The 27,854-nt window shown below is 53.7% G+C and overlaps 1 protein-coding gene across 1 annotated transcript in view; it reads left to right on the forward strand.

Annotated features, from left to right (window-relative positions):
* Positions 1-27,854, forward strand: part of CDH4 (cadherin 4) — a 626,088-nt gene that overhangs the window by 471,111 nt on the left and 127,123 nt on the right. The window contains exon 4 of the mRNA XM_039479762.2: positions 3,650-3,829. Coding sequence (XP_039335696.2) covers positions 3,650-3,829 — 180 coding nt within the window. The remainder of the gene's footprint in view (positions 1-3,649; positions 3,830-27,854) is intronic.

Consider the following 27,854-nt stretch of genomic DNA (forward strand, 5'->3'; position numbering starts at 1 on the left):
CAGAAGAAAGACATGCACCAGGGAAAATCAGCAGGTGTCGTCTGTTAGAAAATATTTTTAAGAGCAACTGGAAGCATTATTTTTAATCAGTATAGCGATGCGTCCGTGTTTATGTGATGTATTCTGAACGGGCCCAAGATGGCTGCATGCTCAGAAGCACACTCTCGTTTCGCCAGGGTAAGCGCTAATTGTGGTTGACGTTTTTTTCCAGGGAAGTGGTGCATCTTCCAGGCAGAAGCCCGTGCAGGTCTGGCATTTTCACCAGATTTTGTTATTACATTTGTCTCACAGCTTTAAAATAGTAGCAAATATGTGCAATTTATTTAAACAACACTAGGGAAATTAACGCCATGCAAGCTCATCCTAAGCAAATGAAGATGAAGGTTGTTTTTAAAAAAACAGCTGCACAGCAACCCTTTAAAACTCAGAGTCTGAGATACAGAGGGCCCTGGTGAGCCACTGCTGGTTCTGAAGCACCACCAGGTGGGGCAGACCAGCCAGGCTCTGCCTCAGTCTCCCGCTGGGAGATGTGGGGAAGCTGCAGACGGCCAGAGGGCCCCTCCTAGAGGCGTGCCAGAGGCTCCCCCCTCTCTCATCTGGGAGAGATTGGTCCAGGCGATCTGCCCTCGTGCAGACCTGCTCAAGAACAAAAGTAATGCTTCCACCGCCCTTCTTCAGAGGTGGATCCCCAATTGATTGCCTGTGGGCCTGGAGACCCCCGATCACCTGTGGGCCAGGAGACCCCCCTATCCCCAGCCACAGTACATCTCAGGCGTGGTTGGCAGCCCCACCCCAGAGTTAAGTCCTGGGTGAGACCTAGGAACCTGCATTCCTGATGAGCTCTCCAGGGTGCTGAGCTGCTGGTCCTGGGACCAGCCTGGGAGTTCAAACCTGTTTCTCCCAGTCTGGGATTTGTGGAACACATCCCTGGTACAGGAAACATCACTTAGACCCCCTTTTCCCCTGGTTCCCTGCCTCTTCCATGGGACGACTAATTTCTGCCCAGCTGAGACCACCATGGGGTCCGGCAAAGGGGGTTCACAGGCAGAGACCACAGAAAGGAGGGGTAGCACTTTTGGGTGCTCTGGACTTGGGGTCACACTCCTGGCATCCAAATCCTGCCTCTGCTGAATGGGCTGTGTGTGCTTCAGGGGTGCCGTGACCTCTGCTGAATAGGCAGTGTGTGCTTCAGGGGTGCCTTGGTCTCTGCTGAATGGGCTGTGTGCGCTTCAGGGGTGCCGTGGCCTCTGCTGAATGGGCTGTGTGCGCTTCAGGGGTGCCGTGGCCTCTGCGAGGTAGTAAGGCAGGGATGAATGATGGTGCTCCCCGCTGAACTGGTGAGAGGAAGGATTCAGGGGGAGACTGCATGGAACATCATTTGGCCTGAGCCTGGAACCTCAGTGCATGCCACAGCTCTTTCATCGTTCCTGTTGCTATGTTGGTGTTATTTCTAGCCACTTTCAGCAGTGGGATTCATCTGGTCTTTCTCATCAATGATGAGAGCTGGTTCACCTAAATGGTTGTATCTCCAAGGTAAAGACCAGGCTCCCAGGGAAGTGCTGTCTGTCTGGGGACAAATCTTGGAGGACAGGTGGGTCTTGGAAAACAGGTGGGACATCTTTAGTGGAAGGGCCTGATGCAGAGTCCTGCTGCTATCCTCATCGGACTTTCAGTACCTATGAGGCACGGGCTGCTGTCTGAGCAAGGAAACCAGTGTGTGCATTTTGATGTATTTTCTTCCATTTCTTTTTTTTTTTTTTTTTTTTTGAGACGAAGTTTCGCTCTTTTTGCCCCGGCTGGAGTGCAATGGCATAATCTCAGCTCACTGCAACCTCTGCCTCCTGGGTTCAAGTGATTCTCCTGTGTCAGCCTCCCAAGCAGCTGGGATCCAGGCGCATACTACCACACCTGGCTAATTTTATATTTTTAGTAGAGATGGGGTTTCATCATGTTGGCCAGGCTGGTCTCAAACTCCTGACCTTGGGTGATCTGGCTGCCTTGGCCTCCCAAAGTGCTGAGATTACAAACAGGAGCCACCGAACCTAGCCTCTTTTTCTATCCTTTAAAAAAATGCAGTCGGTTTGGTGGCTCACTCCTATAATCCCAGCAATTTAGGAGGCCAAGTGGGGTGGATCACCCCAGGTCAGGAGCTTGAGGCCAGCCTGGCCAACATGACAAAACTCCATCCCTACTAAAAATACAAAAATTAGCCGGATGTGGTGGCGGGCTCCTGTAATCCCAGCTACTCAGGAGGCTGAGGCAGGAGAACCACTTGAACCCGGGAGGTGAAGGTTGCAGTGAGCAGAGATCGTACTGCTGCACTCCAGCCTGAGTGACAGAGCAAGACTCTATCTCAAAAACAAAAAAAGAAAACGCAGTTGATGCTGTATGTTTGCTTTTGTGCTATTTCTCTACTTACTAATATTTTATGGCCATTTTGTTCATGTCAGCCTTAAACGAGTAAACTTTTAATGACTATAATCTTCCAAGACAGGAACACAATGTAATGCCTTTATAGTTCACTGTCAGACATTCAGATTTGTGCTCTAGTATTTTTACTTATATAAGAACATTTGTAATAAACATCTGTCTACAAGGACTTCAGTCCACCTGGAGCTTCCTGGGGACAGATTTCCAGCTGTGGAGTTACTGGGTCGAAAGGGACCATTCTTTCTGAGGTTCTTGATAGTCGCTGGCAACCAGGAGGCAGAGGGCTGTGCTGAGTGACCCTGGGGCCACAGCAGCAGGAACCACATCAGTGTAAGCCCTGACGGCCTTGAGTCCCATGCCAAGCATGGCCGGACATTTCTCATTGTCATCTGATGTCATTCCCATAGCAGCCCCTAAACTCAGGGCCATTGCGACATCTCCCTTCTGTAAGAGAAGAACCCAGGATTGTGGGAGATGAGGGGACACATCGCATGAGCTTCTGCACAAACACACAGGTGTGGGTCCCACACCAGATCCCACGCCCTCGGCCGTGACCCTGCACACCTGCCTCACAGCACACTCGCACGCTGCAGATTCCCTTTGCTCAGTCTTGTCAGTTTCGCAGGTAGAAGAGGATGTGTTACTTTGAGATGCATTATTTGATTACTGGGAGACGTGGGCATTTCTCATAAGTTTATTGATCATTTACATTTGTTTTGCTGTGAATTATCTATTCATGTCCTTTTCTTGTTAGGAAACAAGATTCCATTTTATTTTCTTCCTGATTTGTAAGAGTGCTTTATATAGTGACTATTAACCTCGCGTCAAATTGCTATAAATCATGTTTTCCGAATGTGTCAGTTGCCTCCTGGATATGTTTTCATAAACGGGAGTTTTCCAGTAAAACATATTAGCCTTTTCTTTTGTGATCTCTTGCGTAGTTTTGTGGGGGCTTACAAAGCCCTATCTATGCTATTGGTGACATTGTCAACTGTATTTGCTCCTTTCCTTATGGTTTCTTTTTCCCCATTTACTTTGTAATCTGTTGCATCCTATTAATGGGCATCTTACTTGACTTTTTCCCCTAACACTGAGCTCCCATCCCAGCGTTATCCCGCTCTTCCCTCTCGGTCCCCAGATCATCTTAGCACAGGCTGTTTTCCTCTCTGCAAAACCTAACCAGGCTTCGTTGCCTCTTGTCTTCCCTTTCCAAACAAAGGCACAGAAAGGGAAGAAGACCGTGGCTCTGGACCCGTCTCCGCCTCCGAAGGACACGCTGCTGCCGTGGCCCCAGCACCAGAACTCCAACGGGCTGAGGCGGCGAAAACGGGACTGGGTCATCCCGCCCATCAACGTGCCCGAGAACTCACGAGGACCCTTCCCACAGCAGCTCGTGAGGGTGAGTCCAGACCCCCTGCCGCTGGCACGGGGGTCCCTGCGCGGGGGTCTCGGCATGGGGGCCAGGCCCTTCTTTTGACATCACAGAGCCGGGGTGCGCGCTGCGTTTGCTGTCTACGAAGGCTGCAATGTCACCCTTTTGGTAATGAGAGAAGCATTACACAGGCCAGAATTCTGGCGAGAAAGCTGCGTCCTCCAAGGCCGATGGGTCTTTCTGAGTTGCGGGTGATTTCTGTCTTGGTTACTTTCGAATGGCTGCTCTGGAAGCAGCGGGCAGGGGTGTGGATCACGGCCTTTGACCTCTGACCCCATTCTTTGGTCTAGTTGCTCATATTTATTTCCGTGTGTGACTAAGATCGTGGATGATGGGACGGTGGCATGTCTGCCACAATGATCGTTGCGCTGAGGCCAAAGTGGGCCATGCCGTGGGCCGTCTGCGGGTTCGTGGTGTCCCTGAGCACTCAAGGCCACCCTAGGTTGCTTTTACTGCAGAAAGAATTTATTTTACAAATTTGTGTTTCTGTAATCAAGGCCATCAACCAGTAATTTCTTCTTCCCTTTGAAGAAAATTGCAGCCCAATCTGAGCAATAATTTGATAAAAGGATGGCGAGAAATCCATTAAATAATTCCCACCCATTGTGGAAAAGCCTCACCCCACTCTTTGGAAATGAGGGTCCCCAGAGTACGCAGAGGGGACATTCTCATTGTTTGTGCTGATTAGCCTGTTTTGTTTCTCATTCCCTTCAACGCTGAAGGCTGCGCTGTGCATTGGAAATGCATAGATAGGTGGTGAAAAGCAGCCACCAGGCAGGGTCCCCCCAGTTCTTTGTCTCCCTAACCTCAGCCACCAGGCCACCCTGCCAGGGAGCAGCCAAAATGGCCAGTTGTTTAGAGCAGAAACTGACGAGAGTGAACGCAGTGTGCATGCACACCCAGCCGAGGTGACTTGGTTGCAAATACATCACCTGCCTTCTCTGCCCAGAGCCGGCCCTCCCACCCCAGCGCCCAGCCTCTGCTGCACCCTCCCCATCAGGGGCTCAGCTTTCCTGGGCTGCCCACACCCCTTGAGGGGCCAGGCTGGGTTGGAGATTTTGCTGTGAAATGCAGTTCAGGGCTTGAGGGCCACCAAGGGTTGGAACCCCATCCTTGGGGGAGCTTCCCAGGCCCACATCTGCTACCCAAAGCCCAGTCACGTGGCCATGTCTAATTGCAAGGCGCACTAGCAGCGAAACCATTCCACATCCTGAAGGAGCAGGAAATATGTCTGGTGAATGGCTGGTCTCTGCCAAAGCTGTTTCCAAAGATGAGATCAGCCTGTGTCATTTCCTCTCTGATGACCCCACCGTCCCAAGGAACGTGCCCGCACCGCCACCAGAGCCCTCGGTGAGCAGTTCACGTGTCATTCACCAACCAGGTCTACCCTGCTTTAGTTGGCCGTAGTGCTTGGTGTTATCCAGCTGTATTATCATGATTTATTCACCTGCTTACTTCTCTAAGAGGGGGCTTCCTGGAGGCAGGGATCTTGCCTGTATCCCTAGTGTTGTAAACAGCCCTTAGCATGCAGTGGGCACTAAATTTGTTGAGTGAATGAGTGATAGATGTGATCTCAGTGGTGACTGTTGTGCTGGGCGCCCATCAGTTCACCCTGGAAAATGGCGCAACTGCTGGAATTTAGCAGAAACGTCAGCATTGGCTGTCCTGGCTCTCAGAGTCCTCCAAGTGTCAATGTGGCTCACACAAGGGCATTCCCTCCAGCTTCCATCTGAAGGAAGAGGGGAGAGCATCCAGGCTGAGCTTGATGCCTAGGGAAGACAGACCTTAGCGAATGGAAAATGGAATTTCTATTATGGCTTCTGTAGATTTGTTTTCCAAATGGATTCTAAGTCATTACGTAAGACTCTGTGCATGCATGCGTGCACGCGTGCACACACACAGGCATGCACACACACACACAGACATGCACACACACACATGCATGGACACACGCGCATATGCACACATATGCGCGCGCGCGCACACATGCGCACACGCACACACACTTGCATGTACACACGCGCGCACACATATGCGTGTGCACACACGTGCGCACACGCACACACACTTGCATGTACACACACATGCACACACATATGCGTGTGCACACACATGCGCACACGCACACACACTTGCATGTACACACGCACGCACACATATGCGTGCGCAGACACATGCAGACACACACACACAGGCATGCACACACACATGCACGCACACACATGCCCGTGCACACACAGGCGCACACACATACACACACGTGTATGCACCGCCCTGCTTCACACACACATACTCCTACACAGTCACGTCTCTGTTTGCCACCTCCCTTCCTCCACCCTCCCCTGTGTCTTCCGTTAACTTCTTCTCTAGCACAGGCAATGGTTTTGGAGGTGCTTTCCTGTCCCCATTTCCATCTATAGGAAGCTGATGAGCTTCCTGGCAGCACTGGAGGGGAGGCGGCTCTGGGAAGAGACCGTGGTGAATGCAGCCTGATGTCGGGGGTGGCAGGCTGAGCACAGAGCGCTTTGAGGTTCAGCTGGAATCAGCTGCAGTTCTACGCTCATTAAGGCATTTCATTCTGATAAAATATGTTAAATGAAAAACGAGCAGGAGAGGAGGAGGCAGAATATTCTTCCCCAAAAACATCTGTTAATTACAGGCTTTTTCCTTGGAAGGAATATCACGTCTCTTCCTAAGCACTAGTGGCACCATGCAGGGGGAAATAGGAAACCTACTTGTAGAGAGGAAAACCCTGAAAAACAGAGGGGTGGCTCTAATCGCCAGGCTGTAGAGCCGGGGGTGTCCACGGCAAAGCGGGGAACCATGCCTGGTGGCTCTGCTGCTGGAACCAGACCGCAGTCTAAAGTGAGTGGTGATTGCAGAGGTGTAGTCACGCGGCGGAAGGAACATTTGGAACCCCGGGCTGTCCCTTCTTCTCAGGCAGAGGAAGGAGGAAGCCGCTCACCGCCACTGAATTGATTTTCCAGGAAGTCAGATTGGGACTCTTCCTTCCTATGTGACCAGGGGAACTGGGGAAAATGGCAGGAGGGGCATCATGTAAAGGTTAGCAGGATGCCCTCCCTGGTCCCGGACTGGCTCTGGGCTGGACAGTTTGGGCACTCGGTCAGGTGCCAAGCAGCAGGCATGCACTGGGGATGCACTGGGGATTCAGGGGAGAAGGGATTTAGGGTTCTTCGTGGCCTTTGGGAACCACCAAGCAATCCACATTCTGCGTGAAATTCACAACTTGGCCCCGGCGGCTGTAGGGGTAGCCCCTGCACAGGCACATTTGTGAAGGGTTTTAAAAGCCACTTGTTGGCCAGCATGTGGTAGGTTTGACTCCAGGTGAGATTCAGAGTGAGGATAAAGTGAAACCTTTAAGAAGAGGGTCTGTTGCTTGGCTGAGTCTGATACGGATTCACGGTGTGCTGCCTGGTGAGGTGGTCCGGGGCCTGTAGGCGTCAGCTCCAGGTGATGAGAAGGAACGTGGTGCTCTTGGGTGCAAATCCTTTGACTTTGCAGTTGATGTTTTAGAAGACAAGAAGTCATGCAAACCAGTCTTCAGGGCCCCTGCCAGAGAGCGAAGCCTGGAACAGAGCTGTCAACACAGGCCCTCGAGGGCAGTCGCTGCAGTCACAGAGCCTGAGAGGTGGGCCCCTGGAGGAGACAAGCAGGAGCCCATTTCCAGACAAGCGTGGTCACAGGCGCACAGCCACAGGTGGCTCGCAAAGCGTCGCTCAAGTCAGCCCCCGCCCCCGACAATTTAAATGAGCTTAAGCGGACGAAAGTGGAATGTTTCCTTCTCGTCTTCCGTATACCCTCGGTTCCAGTTGGTGCACGTACGCCCTGTTGCTTCACATCCAGCCACAAATACTTATGCCATTCTCTGTAAACAGAGATGGGCCGGGTCTTTGGGAACGTGGAGGTGAAAGGGCGCATGCCTGCCCCACACGGCTCAGGGCTGCTTGAGCCAATGGGTGATGCCTGAGCCAGGTCTGCACCCTGAGAGGCACAGCCGAGGCAGTGGAGACCGCTCTCTGGCCCGTGACAGGGGCCCCGTAAAAGTTGATTGGGGCCAGGTATAGGTAGCTCATGCCTGTAATCCCAGCACTTTGGGAGGTCGAGGCGGGCAGATCATGAGATCAAGAGATTGAGACCAGCCTGGCCAACCTGGTGAAACCCCATCTCTACTAAAAATACCCCAGAAAAAAAAAATTAGCTGGGTGTGGTGGCAGGCTCCTGTAGTCCCAGATACTCAGAAGACTGAGGCAGGAGAATTGCTTGAACCAGGGAGGTGGAGGTTGTAGTGAGCTGAGATCACGCCACTGCACTCCAGCCTGGTGACAGAGCGAGACTCGATCTCAAAAAAAAAAAAAAAAGTTGATTGCATGTGTGAGCATGTGTGGTAGAGACAGCTGAATTTCAGCCCTGCGTTGTCTTTACAGAATGTTTGCTGGGTGACTTAGCGGTGTAATTAGCACAGAGTCCTAATCAGGTTCTGATACTCTACAGCGTCCATGCAGGCATGAATGACGGGCGTGGTAGTCATTCATTGTCTCATGGAAGCAAGGTGGCTGTGTGGCCCCACTGTCCTTGGGAGATGGTCTGAATCCTTGCCTTGCCCTGAAGATTTCACGAGCTCACACCACCCCTTGGCACAACAAGCTCCAGCTATGCTGAGTGCCTTGTAGCTTCCAGACTGGCTTGTAGCCGTGGTCACCTGAAGTCCCATGCGCAAGCTCTCCCCTCGGCCTGTAAGGTTTTCCTGGTGCACCTGACACCTCCCTCTACCCGCTACTTCCTACCAGCTCTGCGAGCTCCCCGCTTTTCAGGAAGCATCAGAGGCCTTCCCATGGGGTGCCAAGGCACCCACTTTGCCTGCTACTGTGGCCAAGTTTTTGACTCTGTTTTGTCAGTAATTATTGTTTGTGTCCCCCACTAAACCTAAAGCTCCTGCCAAACACAGCACTGGAGACAGCGCCGATGTCACTAATCACTCATTAAGTGAGGACGGTGGGTGCAGCCCTTGTGCCCATCTCTGCTGGGCAGCCCTTCATGGTCATTAGGAAGATTGTTGTGGTAGGGATACCATACCTGGCAACAACACATTGGAAGGTCTTTTGGTAATGGTGGGGTGGTTTATTTCATTCTTACACCCCTATCAATAATAACTATAAACTCTAGGGGAAACTGTTTAAGCTCTTTGAAGTTACTTGGGAGGGGTGGATAGTAGGCAGGATTTGGGGGGACTCCACCCTCAAAGGAGAAAACAGCACTGGGTAAAGGCTGCGTGCAGGTGGCTTCCCCCTGAGGGCACCATCCTAGTCATCCCAATCCTTGCATCTAAGGGTGAGTAGATCTCAGGCAGGAAGCCACAGTCACGCTGGTCACAGGAGTTGTAAGGTGGAGTTTAGAATTGACAAAGCAGCTGCAACGTGAAGGGATACATTCCGGAAAATACACAGCCACAGATAGAAACTCCCAAATATGCGTGTAAGCTCTGCATGGATCCTTGGCTGGCCCAGAACTGTGGTGCACAGGGAGGCACCGGAGGACCCGGTGAAATGAACAGTCAGCAGACGGGCAGAACCAGGCAGAGGCTCCCACGGAAACACACTGAGATCCGAGTCCAGCCAAGTGAACCCCCTGCTGTAATAAAAATAAACACCCAGGTAAAGATAACACAACCAGGGTCTCTGCAAGGTCTCATTCACAGTGATCAGCATACACACGAACATTACTAGACACATCAAAAAGCGAGAAAATGGGATCCACAGTCAAGAAAAAAACTGCCCGGAAAAAGGAAGCCTGAGATCACCAGACATTGGAATTAGCAGCAAGGCCGTAACCCTTAGGCCAAAAACGAATGATGCCAGTTGGAAAGCCTCACCTCCAGGAAGGATGGAGAGCTCAGGAAGAGATACATTTATGGGCTGACATAAACGATTAGCATTTTTCTTTTAATTTCTTTTAAAAAGCTGACTGTTCAAAGCAGAAGTACAGCACTGTATCAGGGAGATTACAATGTACGCTGAGGTAGTAAATGTGACCACAGTTGGACAAAGGGCAGTCGGGGTCAGTGGAACAAGCCTGCTTCCATTTCCTGGCGTTTCTGGTTAAGCAGTCCAATATCAACTCTAGGTAACCGCGATGCTTGTGAAGTCGAGATAGTAGTGTCATTAGTAAGTTAATAAAAATGAATTTCTTTAAGACTGGGTGCAGTGCCTCACACCTGTAATCCCAGCACTTTGGGAGGCCAAGGTGGACATATCACTTGAGACCAGGAGTTCAAGACCAGCCTAGGCAACATGGCAAAACCTTGTCTCCACTGAAAATACGAAAATTCGCTGGGCATGGTGCTGCACACCTGTAGTCCCAGCTACTCAAGAGGCTGAGACACAAGAATCGCTTACACCCTGGAGACGGAGGTTGAGTGAGCTAAGATCACGCCGCCGTACTCCAGTCTGGGTAACAGAGTGAGACCTTGTCTCAAAAAACAAAAAAGAATTTCTTTATGCATAAATTAAACCTCTTAATCACCAGATTGTCCAGTTTATTAGCACAAATAAATGAGTTTTGGATATGCCCATCTATGAAAACAAATGCAACGCATGAACGATTCTGAAGGCTTCTTCCAAATTCATCACCCGACATCTTACCTAAAGACACTATCGAGCAGTTCCAGGGCCGACGGTACAAGCTAAATTCTCCGAAGGCACATTCCATGATGGTCGCCCACAACCCTTCCTTAATATGCACATGTTTTCTAGATCAAAACGTTAACTAAAGTGACATCAGGGCCTCCTTCCCTTCCTTTTCTCCGATCCACGAGAGAAACGTCAGCCCAGTTCCTTAGGACGTTTCTCTCTGATGTCCTGTGCTCCTGGGGCCCCGTCAGACGTTAGCGCGCAGTCCCGTCAGGCTCTGGGTGGTGCGAATTTCCCGCCTCCCACCCCCTGCCTGCCTGTGGATGGGTGCAGGCTGCACCCTGGCCTTCTCCTTCCTGCCCCCCAGCTTGCCGCCCTCCTACCCTAGAGCAGAGGGGCCTTTTACACCGGAGCTGTGCTGGCCACTGCTCTGCTGCAGGCCATCTGCACTCCCCAAGCTCACTCGAAGTCGAAGCTGTGGCCGAGGCTTGGGCACTGGGGGCTTGTTCCTGCCGCCCAAAGATCCCGTCGGGATGCTCCTCCCTGGCCATCTGCCTGGCACGTGGCACTAGGGCTCACCAGCTCATTGGGTCTCTCCTACGATGGCTTCTCTGCCATGATAGGACCCCCACCCTATTCACACGCAACCTTGGCCTGCTGCCCGGTCGTGCCTCACCATGTCCTCACCCCCAGTGGCGTTTCCTCATGGGGAGGATCACACCTGTGGCAGCTCAGCTTTGCCTGTCATCAGCTTCCTCCTGCCGTGCTGTGCTCCCTGATCTTGCCCTGTCTCTGTCCCAGTCACCAAGAATGCATCCTGGCCTAGAGAATCCCTCAGTCACCTGCTGCTGGAGGAGTGGACGGTGGCCTGCTAGGGGCGGGAGCTGGATTTGGCCCGTGGGCTGTGGTTTGTGACCCCTAGACTATGCACTGCCTGTCAGGTAGTATTGTCTGGTGGTTGCTGCACACCCCACCCGGGTGTGCAGAGCCCTCACCCAGGTGGACAGGGCCCCCAAACAGGTATGCCGGAGCCTCACCCAAGTGTGCAGAACCCCCACACAGGTGTGCAGAGCCCTCACCCAGGTGGACAGCGTCCCCATCCAGGTGTGCAAAGCCCTCACCTAGATGCGCAGAGCCCACATCCAGGTGGACAGGGTCCCCATCCAGGTGTGCAGCGCCCTCACCCAGGAGGACAGAGCCCCTGCCCACATGTGCAGAGGCCCCGCCCAGGTGGGCAGGGCCTTCTAAAGTTCAGTACACCTCCCTTTCAAGGAGCCACCTGGAGAGAGGTTTGCTGCCAACTTAGCCACTTTCTTGGAGGGCAGAGGTCCCTGATGCTCCAGCTCCTACCTGTACTAGTGATCTTTAAGCCTTCAGAGCCAGGAAGCTTGTGAGTGAGTGGAAAATGAGGTAGGTTTCTTTCCCCCAAAGGAACCTTTAGACTGAAGGTCTCTGGGAAGAAAGCAGGGGCAAGAGGTATCTCAGGAGCCGGCCTGAGTCTGGGTTTTCTCCCCATAAGCGGACTGTGGAAATGCCCCCTCTACTTCACCATACAAACACAGAACCCACGTCCAGGATGGGAGAGCCTGCTCCGAGGGTGCTTCTACGAGGGGCCCTGGGGTCTTCGGCTCAGCCCTGAGGGGAAACAGGGCCCCTGGAGAAAGTTCGACCTCTCGTTCACACAGCATCTCCTTCCACAGCAAGACAGCGTGGCACTTTGATTTGCCCGTCACCTACACTCCAGGGCAGGTACATGTGTGTGCCACCCCCACGGCCGTCCTGTGAAGACCCAGACCCAAGACAAACACTTCACCCTGCTGCAGCCTGTGGGTCACCTGGCCACCAGACACCATCCTGAGACTCACAGGGAATTCACATTGTCCCTGCTGAAGCCAGAAGGACGTGAAGAAAGCAGCCATTTTGGACTCAGCTGCCCCGCGTTGTGTGGTTTAATAGCTCCTGTGAAAGGAACAGGCAGACCCTTTGTGTTTACCACCCCTCATCCAAGCAGAAAATGTTCCCTTTCTGGAATTGCTTTAATGGCTATATTTATGCAACTGAAATTTCCTTAAGAAGTGAAAGTAAAATCAAATTGCTGCAAATGCTCAAATAATTTATTGGAGAATATTCAATTAGAATATATTAATATTTTAGATTTCCATTATTAATGGAATATTCAGTGATTTCATTTTGTCATTGGATTGCTGGAGCTCCCTGTGTCACTGGGTGTTTAGGAGAAGAGCTCAGGCACCTTCCGAAAGTAGACTCCCAGAGTTCGGCTGTGGCCCTGGAGCCCTGTGTCTGCCGGGCTGGCTCCAGGATGGCTGACCAGACACTGTCCAGGTGCTAATGAGTGGGCTCCCAGGGCCACTGTAGGACGCTGCTGTTCTGAGGACAAGTTTAAAGAAGAAGGACAGTGTGCTTGAGTACACTGGGGCATGCTGGCAACAGCCCTTGCTGGGAAAGGGGTGTCCTTCATTCTTCAGCTGTGGTCTTCATACTTCAGAAGGCGAAATTGTCTTTGCATGAAATGATGCTGATGATGATGATGATGATGATGACAGCAGGCTGTAGTGATAGTTATCTATCCATCCATCATCCATCTATCCATCCTTCCATCCATCTATCCTCCATCCATCATCCATCCATCATCTATCCATCCATCCATCATCCATCCATCCATCATCCATCCCTCCATCCATCATCCATCTATCCATCCATCATCCATTTATCCATCATCCATCCATCCATCCATCCTCCATCCATCATCCATCCATCCATCCATCCTCCATCCCTCCATCCCTCCATCCATCCATCCATCCATCCATCCATCCCTCTAACCACCTAGCCGTCTATACCTCCATCCATCCATTCATGCCTTCACTAAGCCTTTCCGTGTCAAGTACGCCTGTATTAGTCTGTTCTCATGCTGCTAATAAAGACATACCCGAGACTGGGTAATTTATCACAGAAAGAGGTTTAATTGACTCATGACTCACAGTTCAGCAAGGCTGGGGAGGCCTCAGGAAACTTACAATCATGGTGGAAGGAGAAGCAAACACATGCTTCTTCGCATGACGGCAGGAATGAGAAGTCAGATCGAAGGAGGGGAAAGCCCCGCATAAAACCAGCAGATCTCGGGATAATTCACTATCACAAGAACAGCATGGCGGTAACTGCCCCCGTGATTCAGTTATCTGCCACCAGGCCCCTCCCATGACACATGGGGATTACGGGAACCAAGATTCAAGATGAGATATGGGTGCGGCCGCAGCCAGACCGTATCAACCTCCCAGTGTGCTGTTCTGGGTACAGAGGCTACAACAGGGAGCAGATGAAACAGTCCAGCCCTCGTGGAGTTCACAGTCTGGGGACCAGAAAATGTGGGGTGACATTGAAGTTCCATTTCAGATAAGGTGGCCAAGAAAGTCACTTCTGAGAGGACTGAATGCAGTGGCGGAGAGAACCATGGGGATGTCAAGGGGATGAGTGCTCTAGGCAGAGGGAACAGTAATGCAAGTGCTCAGAGTCTTAGAGGAAGAGCCAGGAGGTCAGAGTGACTGAATAGAAATGGCCAGAGAGAGGGCGAGACGAAGGAACTGAGAGAGTGTCAGGGCCATGTCATTCGGGAGCATGTGGCCACGGAAGGGACTTGGTGGTTTACTCTGAATCCCAAGGGGTGGTGTGGTGTGGCATAAATTGATTTGCTGGCTCCTCTGACCCGTGAGGGACCAGGCAGAGCAGGAGCAAGGGCGGCAGCAGGAGGCGGCTTCACAACCCTCCAGCCGAGCAGTGAAGCTGGGGGTGTTGTTTTAATGTCCCACCCAATAAAACAGCTGGAAACCCCAATAAATCCTTTTTTTCTTTGTTGAGTTTACTTACCACTGAAATTCAAGATTTTGGAGCAGCCCAAAAATTAGCTAGCAGGGTGGTACACGCCTGTGGTCTCCGCTGCTAGGGAGGCTGAGGCAGGAGGATTGCGTGAACCCAGGAGGTCAAGGTTGCAGTGAGCTGTGATTGTGCCACTGCACTCCAGCCTGGGTGACAGAGGGAGATCCTGTCTCAAAACACACACAAGTTTGGGGAGCAGCTGCCCTGGGACTTGCAAGACCGTTGGGTTCCTCCCTCTCCCTAAGCTTGGAAGGGAAAGACGGAGTCCTGCCCAACCCAGCGCCTGCCCCATCGCCCCTGAGAGCCGAGAACAGCAGAGGGTGCCCGTCCAGGGTGCAGTGAGAGGAGGTGTCCCACAGGAACTGTGATTATGCCCATGTACAGACAGGAAACTGAGGTGTGAAGGTCTCTGTGCCCCACCCAACCGTCTCTGAACCAGCGCCAGGTCTCTCCCGCATGTGGGACCGGCAACCAACCCCCGGTCCGCTCAAAGATGTCTTTAGTTATACACGTGCAAACGTTTTAAGAAATGTGAATTAGTTCCCAATCTCTTACTCGAGAGATGTCATCTGAGATGTGTATTTAAAATTATCTGAAGAGAAAAGCCACATGCAAAATGATGTCCTGGTACACTCAGGACAGCTGATGTCACCAGGCCCACGGCCCCTGCAGGAGGCTAGACAGAGCTGAGGAGCAGCGTCCCTCACATGCAGCCTTAGCCCCGGCTGGCCACAGTCCCCACCACCCCCTGTTGTCTCCCTCTGCCTGCCTCGTCATTGACCGTCTGTCTGGGCCCCGTAGGCATTTCAGCGGTGTCCTCACATGAGGCTGCATTGAGCTGCTCTGAATAAGCAAACGCATTTCATCCCAACACCTCCCTGGCTGGGAAGGCAGGACAGGCTCAGTGCACCGAGCCGGGTACCAGGGTGTGAACAGAGCACAGGTGGGTGGGGCTTGAACTGCAGGGCCCCTGTAAGGTGTTTGGATTTTATTTCCATTTCTCAGGAAGCCTGTAGACCATTTACAGCAGGTACAAGCCAGAGAGCGCTAGGTCATGCTGCAGGGCCCTCCCCAGACTCGGTGGGTCTGCTTGGCACACCTCGGTGACACAGGCTGCTCCCACCTCCTAGCACATCCCCATCTCATGGGGGAGGCGTGGGGACAGGTGTGCTCCAGGCATTGAAGGCCACCCCTACTCAAAGGCCCAGGCAAGTCACGTGGGAGAGCACCCCATGGCCCAGCAGAGGTGCAAATGAGTGTATGAACATTTTGAATGAGGGAAGGAAGGCAGGGAGCTGGGGAATGGGTGAGGAGAGACTGACTCACCGTGTCGCTTATGGGCCTCTGGGGCCCAGGGGAGCAAGTGCTGCTGCCTCCAGCACCTCTGCAGGGCAGTTCCACGCAGTAAACCCGGCACCCACCCGGGGGCAGTCCCTGAAAATGAAGTTGCATCCATCCATTCACCCAGCCATCCACTCCCCCACGATCCAACCATTCATCTCTCCATCCATTCATTCATTCATCTACATATCCATCCACCCATCATCCATCCATTCATCTCTCCATCCGTCCATTTCTCTCTCCATCCATGCATTCGCCTGGGTGTGGGGAGGGGACCACAAGAGGACATTTCTGCTCCTCAGCTGGCATCGTTGTATGGGCATCTGCTCCATGAGAGGGTGGGGGCTTGATCTGGATGTCTGCGACCCTCGAGGAATGAGAGGCTCCCTTTGAAGCCCTCGTGACCATGGGGTCACAGAGCTTCCATCTCACTTTGTGTGTGCATGTGAGGAACTAGAGTGTGGCAGCTGGAAAAAGAAATGGCCCTGGGGGGCTGGGGGAGGGCTGGGGGTGCAGACAGGGTGGGAATAAGGCACAGTGCAGGTTCTGGTTACAGGATTTCTACTGGCTTGGAAGGGAAGTGATGGCAAAGGAGCCCTGGGGAAATGGACATTCATCTTCCAGGATTCTGGCTCCCAGCTCCCTGCCGACACCTAGAGTTGGGGTCAGGAGGCCCCCAGGTGCCAACAGCAGGTGTTCCCTGGAGCTGACAGAGGAGACAATCCTCCTGGGCTCCCACCCCAGCAGCGTGTTCCTGCTGACAGCAGTCCTGCAGGAGGCCTGACCATTTGGTGTTTCCTGTTAATTTCTAACAGCAGACATTTCTAATATTCTGAAGACTCCTTTTTCAGAATATTAGAAACCCAGGGAGGAAAAGCTATGGCCCCAAAGCTCTCTGTGCAAAGGCCTGACTTCAGCTCAGAGAAACAAGGGTATGGGAGATGAGGCCCAAGAGCAAAGCCCATGAGAAGGGAATGCGCAGGAGGGGGATGCATCTTGGAAACCGAACTGTCCCTTAGCCACAGAAGACAGCAGAAAACGCTTCGGCAGCTTCCGCTTCCCGAGTGCGGCTCAGTCAGTCAGCCTTCTGTCTTCAATGTGGGGCTTTAAAATCATGCCCCAGAAAGAGACTTTGTCCCCGGGGCCCCAGCATCAAGCTGGCCTGCGTTGTTTTGGTCGGGCAGAAAGTCTCATCTGACACGGGTATGGGCTGGTCAGGCACCAGGGCTCGGGGACCTCCCTGCCACCACCCGGGGAAAAGGCCCCGAGGCTCTCTTGATGGCGCTGGCTTTCCCTGTAGAGGCCCGAGAAGGCCCGCAGAGTGGTTTTCTGTGGAGTTATGTTTGATTTGGGGTTTGAGGCCTCGTGAGCTGTAATGCTTATTGAAGCTGAGAAGCTGATTTCATTTCCCCAAAATGTAGGCTGATTAAAACAAGAAAAGCTGTGGAGCCTTACTGTCTGTTTCTTAAAAGCAAAATTAAGCATTCAGCTAAGCTGCATGTCAGAAAAGGGGGGGCGCTGGGCTGGCACCCCCAGGATAGAAGTGGCCAGCAGCCGCACCCTGCCTGTGTGAAGCGGCCTCTCCCCAGAGGACAAAGCCAGGAGGATCTTATCTGATCTAATGGGCGCAGGAACTTTCTACACTCATAAGGCAAATCAGGGAGGAGAGGAAATTGTTGATGTGCTCTGAGTTTCCAGCAGAAAATCGTTCCCTGTGTCGCTGCATGCATGAGGTGCCTTACCCGGGACACGCCAGTGCCTCAGCCCAGCAAGCCGACGTGCAGGCCCTGAGTCAGACAGGGGCTGCAAACACAGTGTTCCCACTCACCACGGCCTCTGGGAGGTAAAAGTGGTGGAGACGGGAAAGGGGTTATGGCTGTCCTGTGCGATCCATTTTGGACAGCCCAGGCCTGAAGACTGTCTCTATAAATAAGTAGCTACGTGAAGATTTAGGTTTTCTATGAAAAATAATGTAATCTGAAGCTAATCCGTGTTGCAAATTCAAGGTGTAGATTTGGGCAGAGTTGACACGATTTACTGTGTTCAGTCTGAAATTGGTCAACAAAGGATGACAGGGTGTGAACAGTACATCCACAATCTATTATAATCGGTTAGTGTTCATCCACCATTCCATCCAGACACCCACCTATCTGTTCATCCATCTGTCTGCACTTCTACCTACCCATCCATTCATCTATCCATCCTTCTTTCCACTCATCCACACACCCACCCATCTACCCAATTATCATCCATCCACCCATCCCTCTCTCTCTCCTTCCATTCATTTATCCACACATCTATCCACTATCCCTCCATTCATCTCTTCGTCTGTTTGTCTCTCCATTCATCCATTCATCTCTCCACCCATCCATTCATCTTGCTGTTCATCCATCCATCTACCCATTCATCCACCCACCCACCATCCATCTATTCATCTCTCCACCCATCCATTCATTCTTCTGTCAATCCATTTGTCTCTCCATCCATTTATCATCTCTACCCATCCATTCATCTCTCTATCCATTTATCCATATTTTCTTCATCTATCCATTCATTCATCCACCCATCCATCCACCCACCCACCATCCATCCATTCATCCCTCCACCCATCCATTTGCCTCTCCATCCATTCATTTATCCATCCACCCATTCATCCACCTGTTCACCATCCATCCATTCATCTCTGTATCCATTCATCCATCTTCACACCCATTCATCCATCCATCCATCCATCCATCCATCCATCCATTCATCTCTCTATCCATCCATTCATCTCTGTATCCATTCATCCATCCACACATCCATCCATCCATCCATCCATCCATTCATTCATTCATCTCTGTATCCATTCATCCATCCATTCATTCATCTCTGTATCCATTCATCCATCCACACATCCATCCATCCAACCATTCATCTCTCTATCCATCCATTCATCTCTGTATCCATCCATTTGTGTCTCTATCCATCCATTCATCCATCCGCACATCCCCCACCCACCTACCCGTCTACCCATCTGTTGGTCCATTTGGCCATTTCAGCACTCTCACCCTCAGACCATCTCACTGCTCCTGACAGCAGCAGGCCCCTAAGTCAGAACTCTGGCATAACCACAGCACCTAGCTCCAGCTGCTTTTTCAAAGCACTTAAGGCCTTTCAAGTAAAGGAAAAACGAACAGGCGAAAAGATTATATCATTAGTTGCTGTCCTTAAAACCATTTCAACATTTGAAAACTCCCTGTCAAGGATAAAGGTAATAAGTTTTTGGCAGTGGTGGAAAATTCTTCCAGGGGTTTGGGGAAAAGCCATTCTGTTTGGCTTACCTGTGAACACTACACAAACTTTCGGACTTGATGCTGAATCCTATCCCTAAGGAAGACTTGAGGGCCAGAGTAGTCTTCTTGATTGCTTTCCTAAATCATCAGCAACAAAATGTGGGTTTAGAAGAAGAAGTGTGTTTACCCAGATTTCTCCTTAGAGGAAATGTTAGGTTTTTATAGGAAAGTCCGTCTTAGGCCAGATGAAAACAGTGATTCACCCGGTCACAGACGAGGCGGGTATTGCGATCAGCTCTGTGGCCGGCGCTGAGGTCCCCGGGGGCCACTCAGTCAAGGTCCCTGTCCTGAAGCGTACACATTGCTGGAGGAGACAGGCAGTGGAGGCGAGAACAGAAGAGAGGAGAGGAAACTGTCGGAACACGGAGGGAACCACAGGGAGCGAGATCACAGGGATGGGATGGGCAGGGAGGGTCGGGCTGGGACACGGATCAGGGCTGTAGATGGGACCTGCCAGCCAAGGCATCTCTGGGGAGCCAGCAGCTGAATTGGACCTGCATGGCAAGGAGCCAGCTGTGCACAGGTCAGGCAGACACCAGCGAGTGCAAAGGCCCTGGGGTAGGAATGAACTGGGCACACCCAAGGAAGAGAAAGGTCTGTGCTGTGAGAACATGATGAGCAAGGGAAAGGGAGGGAGAGGCCTGGGCAAGGGCAAGAGCAGGCCCCGGGGCCTCCAGCCAGTAGGAGGTTGGGTGTAACTCCAATGCCGGGAGAAGCCTGCATGGAGCCATCTGATTATCCATCTGTCATCCGCAGGATGCCTTTGGCTGCCTAGTGGGACTGGAAGGTTAAGGCAAGAGCTGCTCAGAGCCCCAGGGAGGAGAGAGCTGGCCAGGGGAGAGAGATGGGAGCCTTAGGCTAAGACAGTAGAGGCATGGAGGTGAGGAGGGGAAAGCGGGCAGCCCAGGTGGCCTGCAGGGAGGACCCAGAGGACTTGGGGACAGGCAGGTGGAGGAAAGGGAGCCATGGGGGCTGGCTCCTGGGTTTTCAGCCCACTCGGACGGTGAGATGACAGCACCCAGCATCCCCACTGCTCAGGAGGTGCTCACGTGGGGGTGCCATGTGGATGCCATGCACAAGCCCCTCCTGCACATCCGCCTCTTCCCGCTCCCTCCTCACCTCTCATCACCAAAGAGGCTTCCTGTCCCAGCCCAAGGGCCTCTTCCAAGACGCAGCTGCTGGGCATACGGGAGTTAAGTCCGCCGCACTGGTTCCCGGGCTCTGCGTTCAGCTCTCCAGGATGCTGCAGGAAAGCGGGAAATCAGAAAGCGGGAATTAAGGCCATTGATGCCTCACCCAGGGTCTTTATTCTGTTGTCGCTTCTTCCACCCGAAAAAATGTACATCAGAATAAATCAGAGTATCTTTAGATGATGCAATATGTGTGTGTGTGTGTCTGTGTGTGTGTGTTTAGATGGAGTCTCTGTCTGGTGCCCAGGCTGGAATGCAATGGCGTGATTTCGGCTCACTACCACCTCCACCTCCCGGGTTCAAATGATTCTCCTGCCTCAGCCTCCAGAGTAGCTGGGACTACAGGTGTGCATTCCTACGTCTGGCTAATTTTTGTATTTTTAGTAGAGACGGGGTTTCACCATATTGGTCAGGCTGGTCTTGAAGTGCTGACTTCGTGATCCACCTGCCTCGGGCTCCCAAAGCACTGGGATTACAGGAGTGAGTCACCATGCCCCGGCCTGTATGTATTGTCTTTTCTTTTCTTTTTTTTTTTTTGGAGTCAGAGTCTCACTCTGTTGCCCAGGCTGGAGTGCAGTGGTGCAATCTTGGCTCACTGCAACCTCCACCTCCCAGCTCCAGTGATTCTCCTGCCTCAGCCTCCAGAGTAACTGGGATTACAGGCAGGGACCACCATGCCCAACTAATTTTTTGTATTTTGTAGTAGAGACAGGGGTTTTGCCATGTTGGCCAGGCTAGTCTCAAACTCCTGGCCTCAAGTGATCGGCCCTCTTTGGCCTCAAGAAGTGCCGGGATTACAGGTGTGAGCCACTGTACCTGGCCCAGACGACAGTCTTAATGGGAGCAATGTCACCGCCAAGGGGAGAAACATTAGTTCTTGGTGAAAAAAACAAAAATAGCTTAGATATAATGGATGGTGGCCCTTCAAAGGCACATCAACAGATTTCATGGCTGGAAGAGGCAACTGGGAAAGAAAAACTTAAAGAAGGCCCTGGGGGCTGGAGGGATAATAAGAGACATCGAGAAACATTGCTCTGGGACCCACAGCGTGGCCCTGGAGGTCAGGGTGCTCCCTGGGCAGTTGTTCTCAGGCTCCCAGTAAGAATGAGCCTAAAATCAGTAAATCCCTCTCGCCCTGGCAGCTCAGAAGGTGTGGAAGCTTGGACCCCCAGGAGCACTCTGATGTGAGTACTTCTTCGAGGGGTGGAGGAGACACTGAGTGGGGTGGGAAAGTGAACCGAGGAAAGCGAGGCAGGCCAGTAAGTGGTGCGTCATCAAGACACCCGCCCCTGGGGGCTGGGCATCCCGCGAGGGCAGCCCCGGACCCGTCAAGACACCCGCCCCTGGGGGGCTGGGCATCCCGCGAGGGCAGCCCCGGACCCATCAAGACACCCGCCTCTGGGGGGCTGGGCATCCCGCGAGAGCAGCCCCGGACCCGTCAAGAGACCCGCCTCTGGGGGGCTGGACGTCCCGCGAGGGCAGCCCCGGACCCGTCAAGAGACCCGCCTCTGGGGGGCTGGGCATCCCGCGAGAGCAGCCCCGGACCCGTCAAGACACCCGCCTCTGGGGGGCTGGACGTCCCGCGAGGGCAGCCCCGGACCCGTCAAGACACCCGCCTCTGGGGGGCTGGGCATCCCGCGAGGGCAGCCCCGGACCCGTCAAGACACCCGCCTCTGGGGGGCTGGACGTCCCGCGAGGGCAGCCCCGGACCCGTCAAGACACCCGCCTCTGGGGGGCTGGACGTCCCGCGAGGGCAGCCCCGGACCCGTCAAGACACCCGCCTCTGGGGGGCTGGGCATCCCGCGAGGGCAGCCCCGGACCCGTCAAGACACCCGCCCCTGGGGGGCTGGGCATCCCGCGAGGGCAGCCCCGGACCCGTCAAGACACCCGCCTCTGGGGGGCTGGACGTCCCGCGAGGGCAGCCCCGGACCCGTCAAGACACCCGCCTCTGGGGGGCTGGGCATCCCGCGAGGGCAGCCCCGGACCCATCAAGAGACCCACCTCTGGGTGGCTGGACGTCCCGCCAAGGCAGCCCTGGACCCGTCATTTTCCCACCTCCACCACCGTGTTGAGGGTCTGGGGTGCTCATACACCAAGTCCCTTGGTCTTTGGCTGGAGGCTGCTCCCAAGGACATGAATCCCTCAGCATTTCAGCCTATCAAGTGGGCAGCAAAGGCAGCCTAACGGGAAGAGAAAGGGCAGAAAGTCGCAGGTGCTGGCTGGAAGTTGGCGGATGTGCCCTGATGATGACGTGGGTGGGCACCCACAGCTTCTGCTACAACAGCACATCTTTGGACTGGGCACAGGCTCCATGATGCTCCCCCAAATCCCCATGGCTGGTCCTAAGCACCTAGGATCAAGAAGAAGCTCTGAGCCAGGCCAGCAGGACTGCAGAGTGTATGACCACAGAGGCCCGCAGTGGGTCCTGCCTGCTGCCCTCAGACCTGCCACTGGGCTCATCGTGCCACGCACTGTGGGCATTTTAGGATGTTCTTAAATGTAACTGTGCACCCTTCCTCCCCTGACCATGTAGGAAGAATGTTAAACCGGCCTAATTCCTGAGTCACTCTCGAAGCAGTTCCCTCTGTCGTAACATTTGTCAGTTTTCTTGGTTTCTTAAATATCAGTAAAACAGCATGTTCCTCCATTGCGATGATGGTGATAAAGGTGGGGGTGGTGGTGATGATGATTGTGATGATGATGGTGGTTATAATAGTGAGGGTGATGATGTTGGTGGCAATGATGATGGTGATGATGGTAATGGCAGTGAAGATTATAGTGTTGATGACAGTGGTGATGGTGATGATGGTGATGATGATGGTGATAATGGTGATGATGATGGTGGTGGTAATGGTAGTGATGATGTTGGTGATGACGATAATGGTAGTGATGAAGGTAATGATGGTGGTGATGGTGATGATGATGGTAATGGTAGTAATGATAATGGTGGTGGTGATGATGTTGATGGTGATGGTAGTGATGAAGGTGATGATGGTGATGATAGAAAAGGTGGTGATGCTGACAATGGTAATGGTAGTGTTGATGATAGTGGTGATGGTGATGATGGTGATCACGATGGTGGTGGTGATAATGGTGATGATGGTGATGGTGACAGTAGTGATGAAGGTGATGATGGTGATGGTGGTGATGGTAGTGATGAAGTGATGGTGGTAGTAAGGATGATGGGGTTGGTGATCATAATAATTAAGAGAAGGACAAGGACTAGTATTTATCATTGCTACTAGCTGCCATGTGATTTTCATACAGATCATCTCTAAAATCCTAAGTGTTAGTCCTCATAAAACCCATCACCTTCCCAGCTCTCACTTTGTACCGACCGTTTCTTTGCCATAGTATCCTGAGCCCCATCTTCCAGTTGCTGTCCTGGGTACGAGGGACAGAACAGAATGAATGTGAGTGAGATGTAGCCTCTGCCTTTAAGGAGCCTCCAGAAAGATGAGCGGAATGAGAGGTGAGCAGGAAGTCACATCACGGTGGCGAAAATGAGACACTCAGGGTGACGGTGGGAGCCCCCCAGGAGGAGACTTACATTATGCTTGAGGAGACCGAGTCAGGCTTCACAGGGGAAGAGAGGTGTGAGCAGAAAATGGAAGAAAAAGGCACCATCCATTCAAAGCGGGGAGGGTGTCATGACAGAGAGAAAGGGCAGGGAGGCTGGCAGGCCACTGGAACGTGCGGCTTGCTTTGCCTGTCTGGAACATACCAGAGGCCGGGCCAGGGGTGTGGACTCAGGAGGGAGGGAGGCTGGGCCCCAGGACCATACAAACCACTGGACTGGAGCTTCATTCACACAGCCACCCTAGAAGTCTGCCTGAGGCAGGAGCAATGCTACAGGAGTGAATCGATGAATGAATGAATGAATGAATGAATGAGTGGATGGATGGATGATGAAGAGCCTCAGAGCTATGCTGAGAAGCATAGGCTTTGTCCTGAGAGTCATGAGCGCCTTTGATGAGCTTTCAGGAATTGAATGACATGGTCAGGTCCGTGCCTACCTTAACCCGTGCTTCCCCTCCCACTCCCCACACAGCAAGCTGGACCCTGATAGAAGGCAGGAGCCGGGGCTCAAGCCCAGACCTCCATCCAGGGAGGCTCCTGGACCACTGGGGCTGCGACATCACCTCCCTGGGTCACCATCTCCCAAGTGGCTGACTGTGATAGGAACCTGGGCTGGGTCCCCAAGCCTCCACTCCCTGCACGCACCTGCTGCCAGCCCAGGTCACACACACACTCACACACGATACTCCATACCTGCCCCAGGTACAGAGTATGGGGCAAGAGCAGCTCTTCCGGAGACAGGCCTGTTCCGAGGAGGATGCCACCTCTGTCACACGGTGCGTTCAGTGACTTAGAAACTTGCTGTCTATAAACACCCATAGCACCTGCCTCTTGGGAAGCAAGTCCGGACGGCTGCCCCTGCAAGCCACCTCTGAGACGGAGCTACTTGTTCCAGGAGTTCAAAACCAAGAGCTGGAGACGCAGCCAGGACAGGTGTCACTCACTTTAGGCTGTGATGGGGAAAAGGTGACAAGGGAACACGCTGATGCCTGGTGCTGTCTTCTGAGACAGCCGGAGTCCACACCGGCTCCCCTCCCTCACAGCCCAGAAGTGGCCGGAGTCCACACTGGCTCCCCTCCCTGGAAGCCCAGAAGCGGCCGGAGCCACACCCCTCTCTGCAGTGGTGACCTCAGCTCCGCCAGCCTCGAGATCCCTGTGTGTGTTGGTGCAGACCTGGCTATGTGTCCAGGAGCCGGCACCGGGTGATTGGGAAACTGGGCTGGCTTCACCGAGGGACCGCCAGGCACCTGGTGGCTTTGCCTTCCGCGCCAGGTATCGTATGAAGCTCAAGAGTGCAGTGGAGGGCCAGACAGTGGGCAGGAGGCCTGCCGGGGTCTCAGGACAAAAGGTTGCTGGCTTTGATCACAAGCTGGAGAAGATACAGCCCCTGCGGACAAGAGGAGCATCCGCAGGCGTCCCAGGATAACACTGGCCAGAGCGTCTTGGCTGGGAACAGACCAGGCCTCCCGAGAACACACTGTGTACCCAGCTTCCCTCAGCGTCCCTCGGTGCCCAGGCCCTTCCTGTTGGAACCGGACAGACGGCCGCCGCTCCTCCGGGACAGCAGTTCCCGACTCTGCTCTCTGGCTCCAAGTCTTCGAAACGGAGACAGCAGCCTGAGGCCGGCCCACCAAATGTGGGATTGTGATGGAAACGAACTCAGCGTCCGAGACCTTTCTCCACTCTGGTGCAGTTCAGTGGTTCCTCCACGGGCAGTGAGGCGCGTGTGCCCTGCCGGCTTGCTTGGGAGCGCTGTCGGATGCCAGCTGCAGCATCAGCTCGTCACCAGCCACTCTCCTGGGTGGCCCAGGGAAGAGGGTGCAGGCTGCTCTCTGAAGCCTGGACAGGAAGAGCCCACACACTGGCCAGCACCTGGTGGACACCAGTCCGTCCTCTCCCTTAGCATTGGAGGAACAGTAACCCCACTGGCAAGTGAACGGGCTCCCGTCAGCCACTGCCCAGGGCAGGGAAGGCGGGAAAGAGGCTGGAACTCCACGCGGGGAGGGAAGCGCTGGATCTGGCAGCCCAGACTCAAGCAGGCCTGGCTTACGGGGAGCTAAGGGCGTATCAAAACAAAACCAAAGCACACCACCTGGTGGGCTTGATGGAAACGGCTGGCCTGTGGCTGAGGCTCGCGCTGTGATGCCGGTGCTTTGGGAGGCGGGTGGATCGCTTGAGCCCAGGAGTTGGAGACCAGCCTGGGCAAGATAGCAAGACTCCATCGCTACAAAGTAATTTTTTAAATTAGCCAGGCATGGTGGGGCACACCTGTAATCCCAGCTACTCAGGAGGCTGAGGCAGGAGGATTGCCTGAGCACAGGAATTCGAGGCTAAGGTGAGCTGTGATAGTACCACTGCATGCCAGCCTGGCCGACAAAGTGACAGAAAAGACAAATGTGCGGGCAGCCTCCCCACTGATGGAGAAGGTCCAGGCGGTGGGACCCGCGTCTTTTCCAGCTTCTCGGGTGAGGGCAAGGCCGCCGGACGCAGACTGCAGGTTGAGGCGAGCTGCAGGCCTCGAGGGGCCCCGCGTGCTGGGGGACGGCGCTCGCTCACGTTAGGGTTTCTCTAGACAAAGCCCAGGTGGAAAAGCAGCACTCCGGGGTCAGCTCCCGCCTCGCTCAGCATCCACAGCCGGCCTCTCCGGGTCACATCCATGTCACATCCGTGAGCAGTTCCTTTGACACCCCTTGTCTGGGCCACCCGGTCCGTCACCGCCCTCCCACCCTGTGCCTCTTCTGAGCCAGCAGCTGCGACCCCCGCCCCTGTCCAGCCCTGCCCCCAGCTCTGTGGCCAGTGCCTCCTGCTAGGAGCACCCTCAGCTCCCTGAGGGAGCACGGAGCAACACGGGGCGGGGCTGTGGTCCCACGTCACACACATCCCCGCTGTGGGCGCCCCGTCCCTGCACCTCTGCCTCTCCCTGGCTCCACAGGCCTCCACACTCCTTACACACAGAACAGTCTGCGGGTCCTCAGCCCGTCCGGACCCTCTGGCTCCTCTCCTGCCACCTCCTGGGTTCCGCAGCAGGGCTTGTGGGAGGTGGTCCCGAGCTCGGCCAGGGGGTGCGTCGTGCTGATTCCGCCGCAGGCGGGTGGGTCCCTCCGGAAGATAACGACTTGACCGACGCAGCTGCTGCCGGCTCTGTAGGGAGCCACCTCAGTGCTGGACTGGCCAAGGCCACATGGGCAAACGCCCCCCTCGGCCAGACCCCTTGCTCCCGGTGACCAGTACTCATGGACACCAGCACGCTGGGCAGAGGCCCTGAGTAAGCTTCCCGCATGCCAGGGGCCCTGGACCGTCTGCTTCTCCCTCCTTGCAGGACAGGAGAGGCCTGGGCCAGGTCCGTGCTTCCCCTCCCACTCCCCACACAGCAAGCTGGACCCTGATGGAAGGCAGGGGCTGGGGCTCAAGCCCAGACCTCCATCCAGGGAGGCGCCCGGACCACTGGGGCTGTGTCGTCACCTCCCTGGGTCACCATCCTCCAAGTGGCTGACTGTGATAGGAACCTGGGCTGGGTCCCCAAGCCTCCACTCCCTGCACGCAGGGGTCCTTACAGCAGCCCCAGGTGCCAGCGGCCCGTCCGGCAGGGCAGCCCCGAGTCCAGCCAGGACACGGCACTGGCCCCGCTCTCCTCAGCTCCGTGGATGTGTCCTTTCCGAACTGGCAGTCAGTGAGAATTGGGCCCCGCTGACCCCGTCTCCCTCCACAGCACAGGGCAGGGGTGGCAGCTACTTTGTTGCAATCAGTGGTCCCCTGAGCGTTCACTAAGCTCAAGGCTCTCTTAATGCAAATTTAAAAAGCTTTTAATGTATGTTAAGTAAATACAGCTACTTGTCAGAGCTGTGGTTATTGAGGATTAATTTTATAGCTGCTACGTTTTTCATCAACTGTTACTTGTAATTAGCCCTTATAAATGTTTCAAAATAATCAGATAATATTTGAATAGCTTAAATAAACTGTCTTACTACCTCTATCAGGAAATTACATGTAGAAAGCTATAAATTAGGAA

This window comes from Saimiri boliviensis, chromosome 9 (genome assembly GCF_048565385.1).
Source record: "Saimiri boliviensis isolate mSaiBol1 chromosome 9, mSaiBol1.pri, whole genome shotgun sequence".
Taxonomy (NCBI): Eukaryota; Metazoa; Chordata; class Mammalia; order Primates; family Cebidae; genus Saimiri; species Saimiri boliviensis.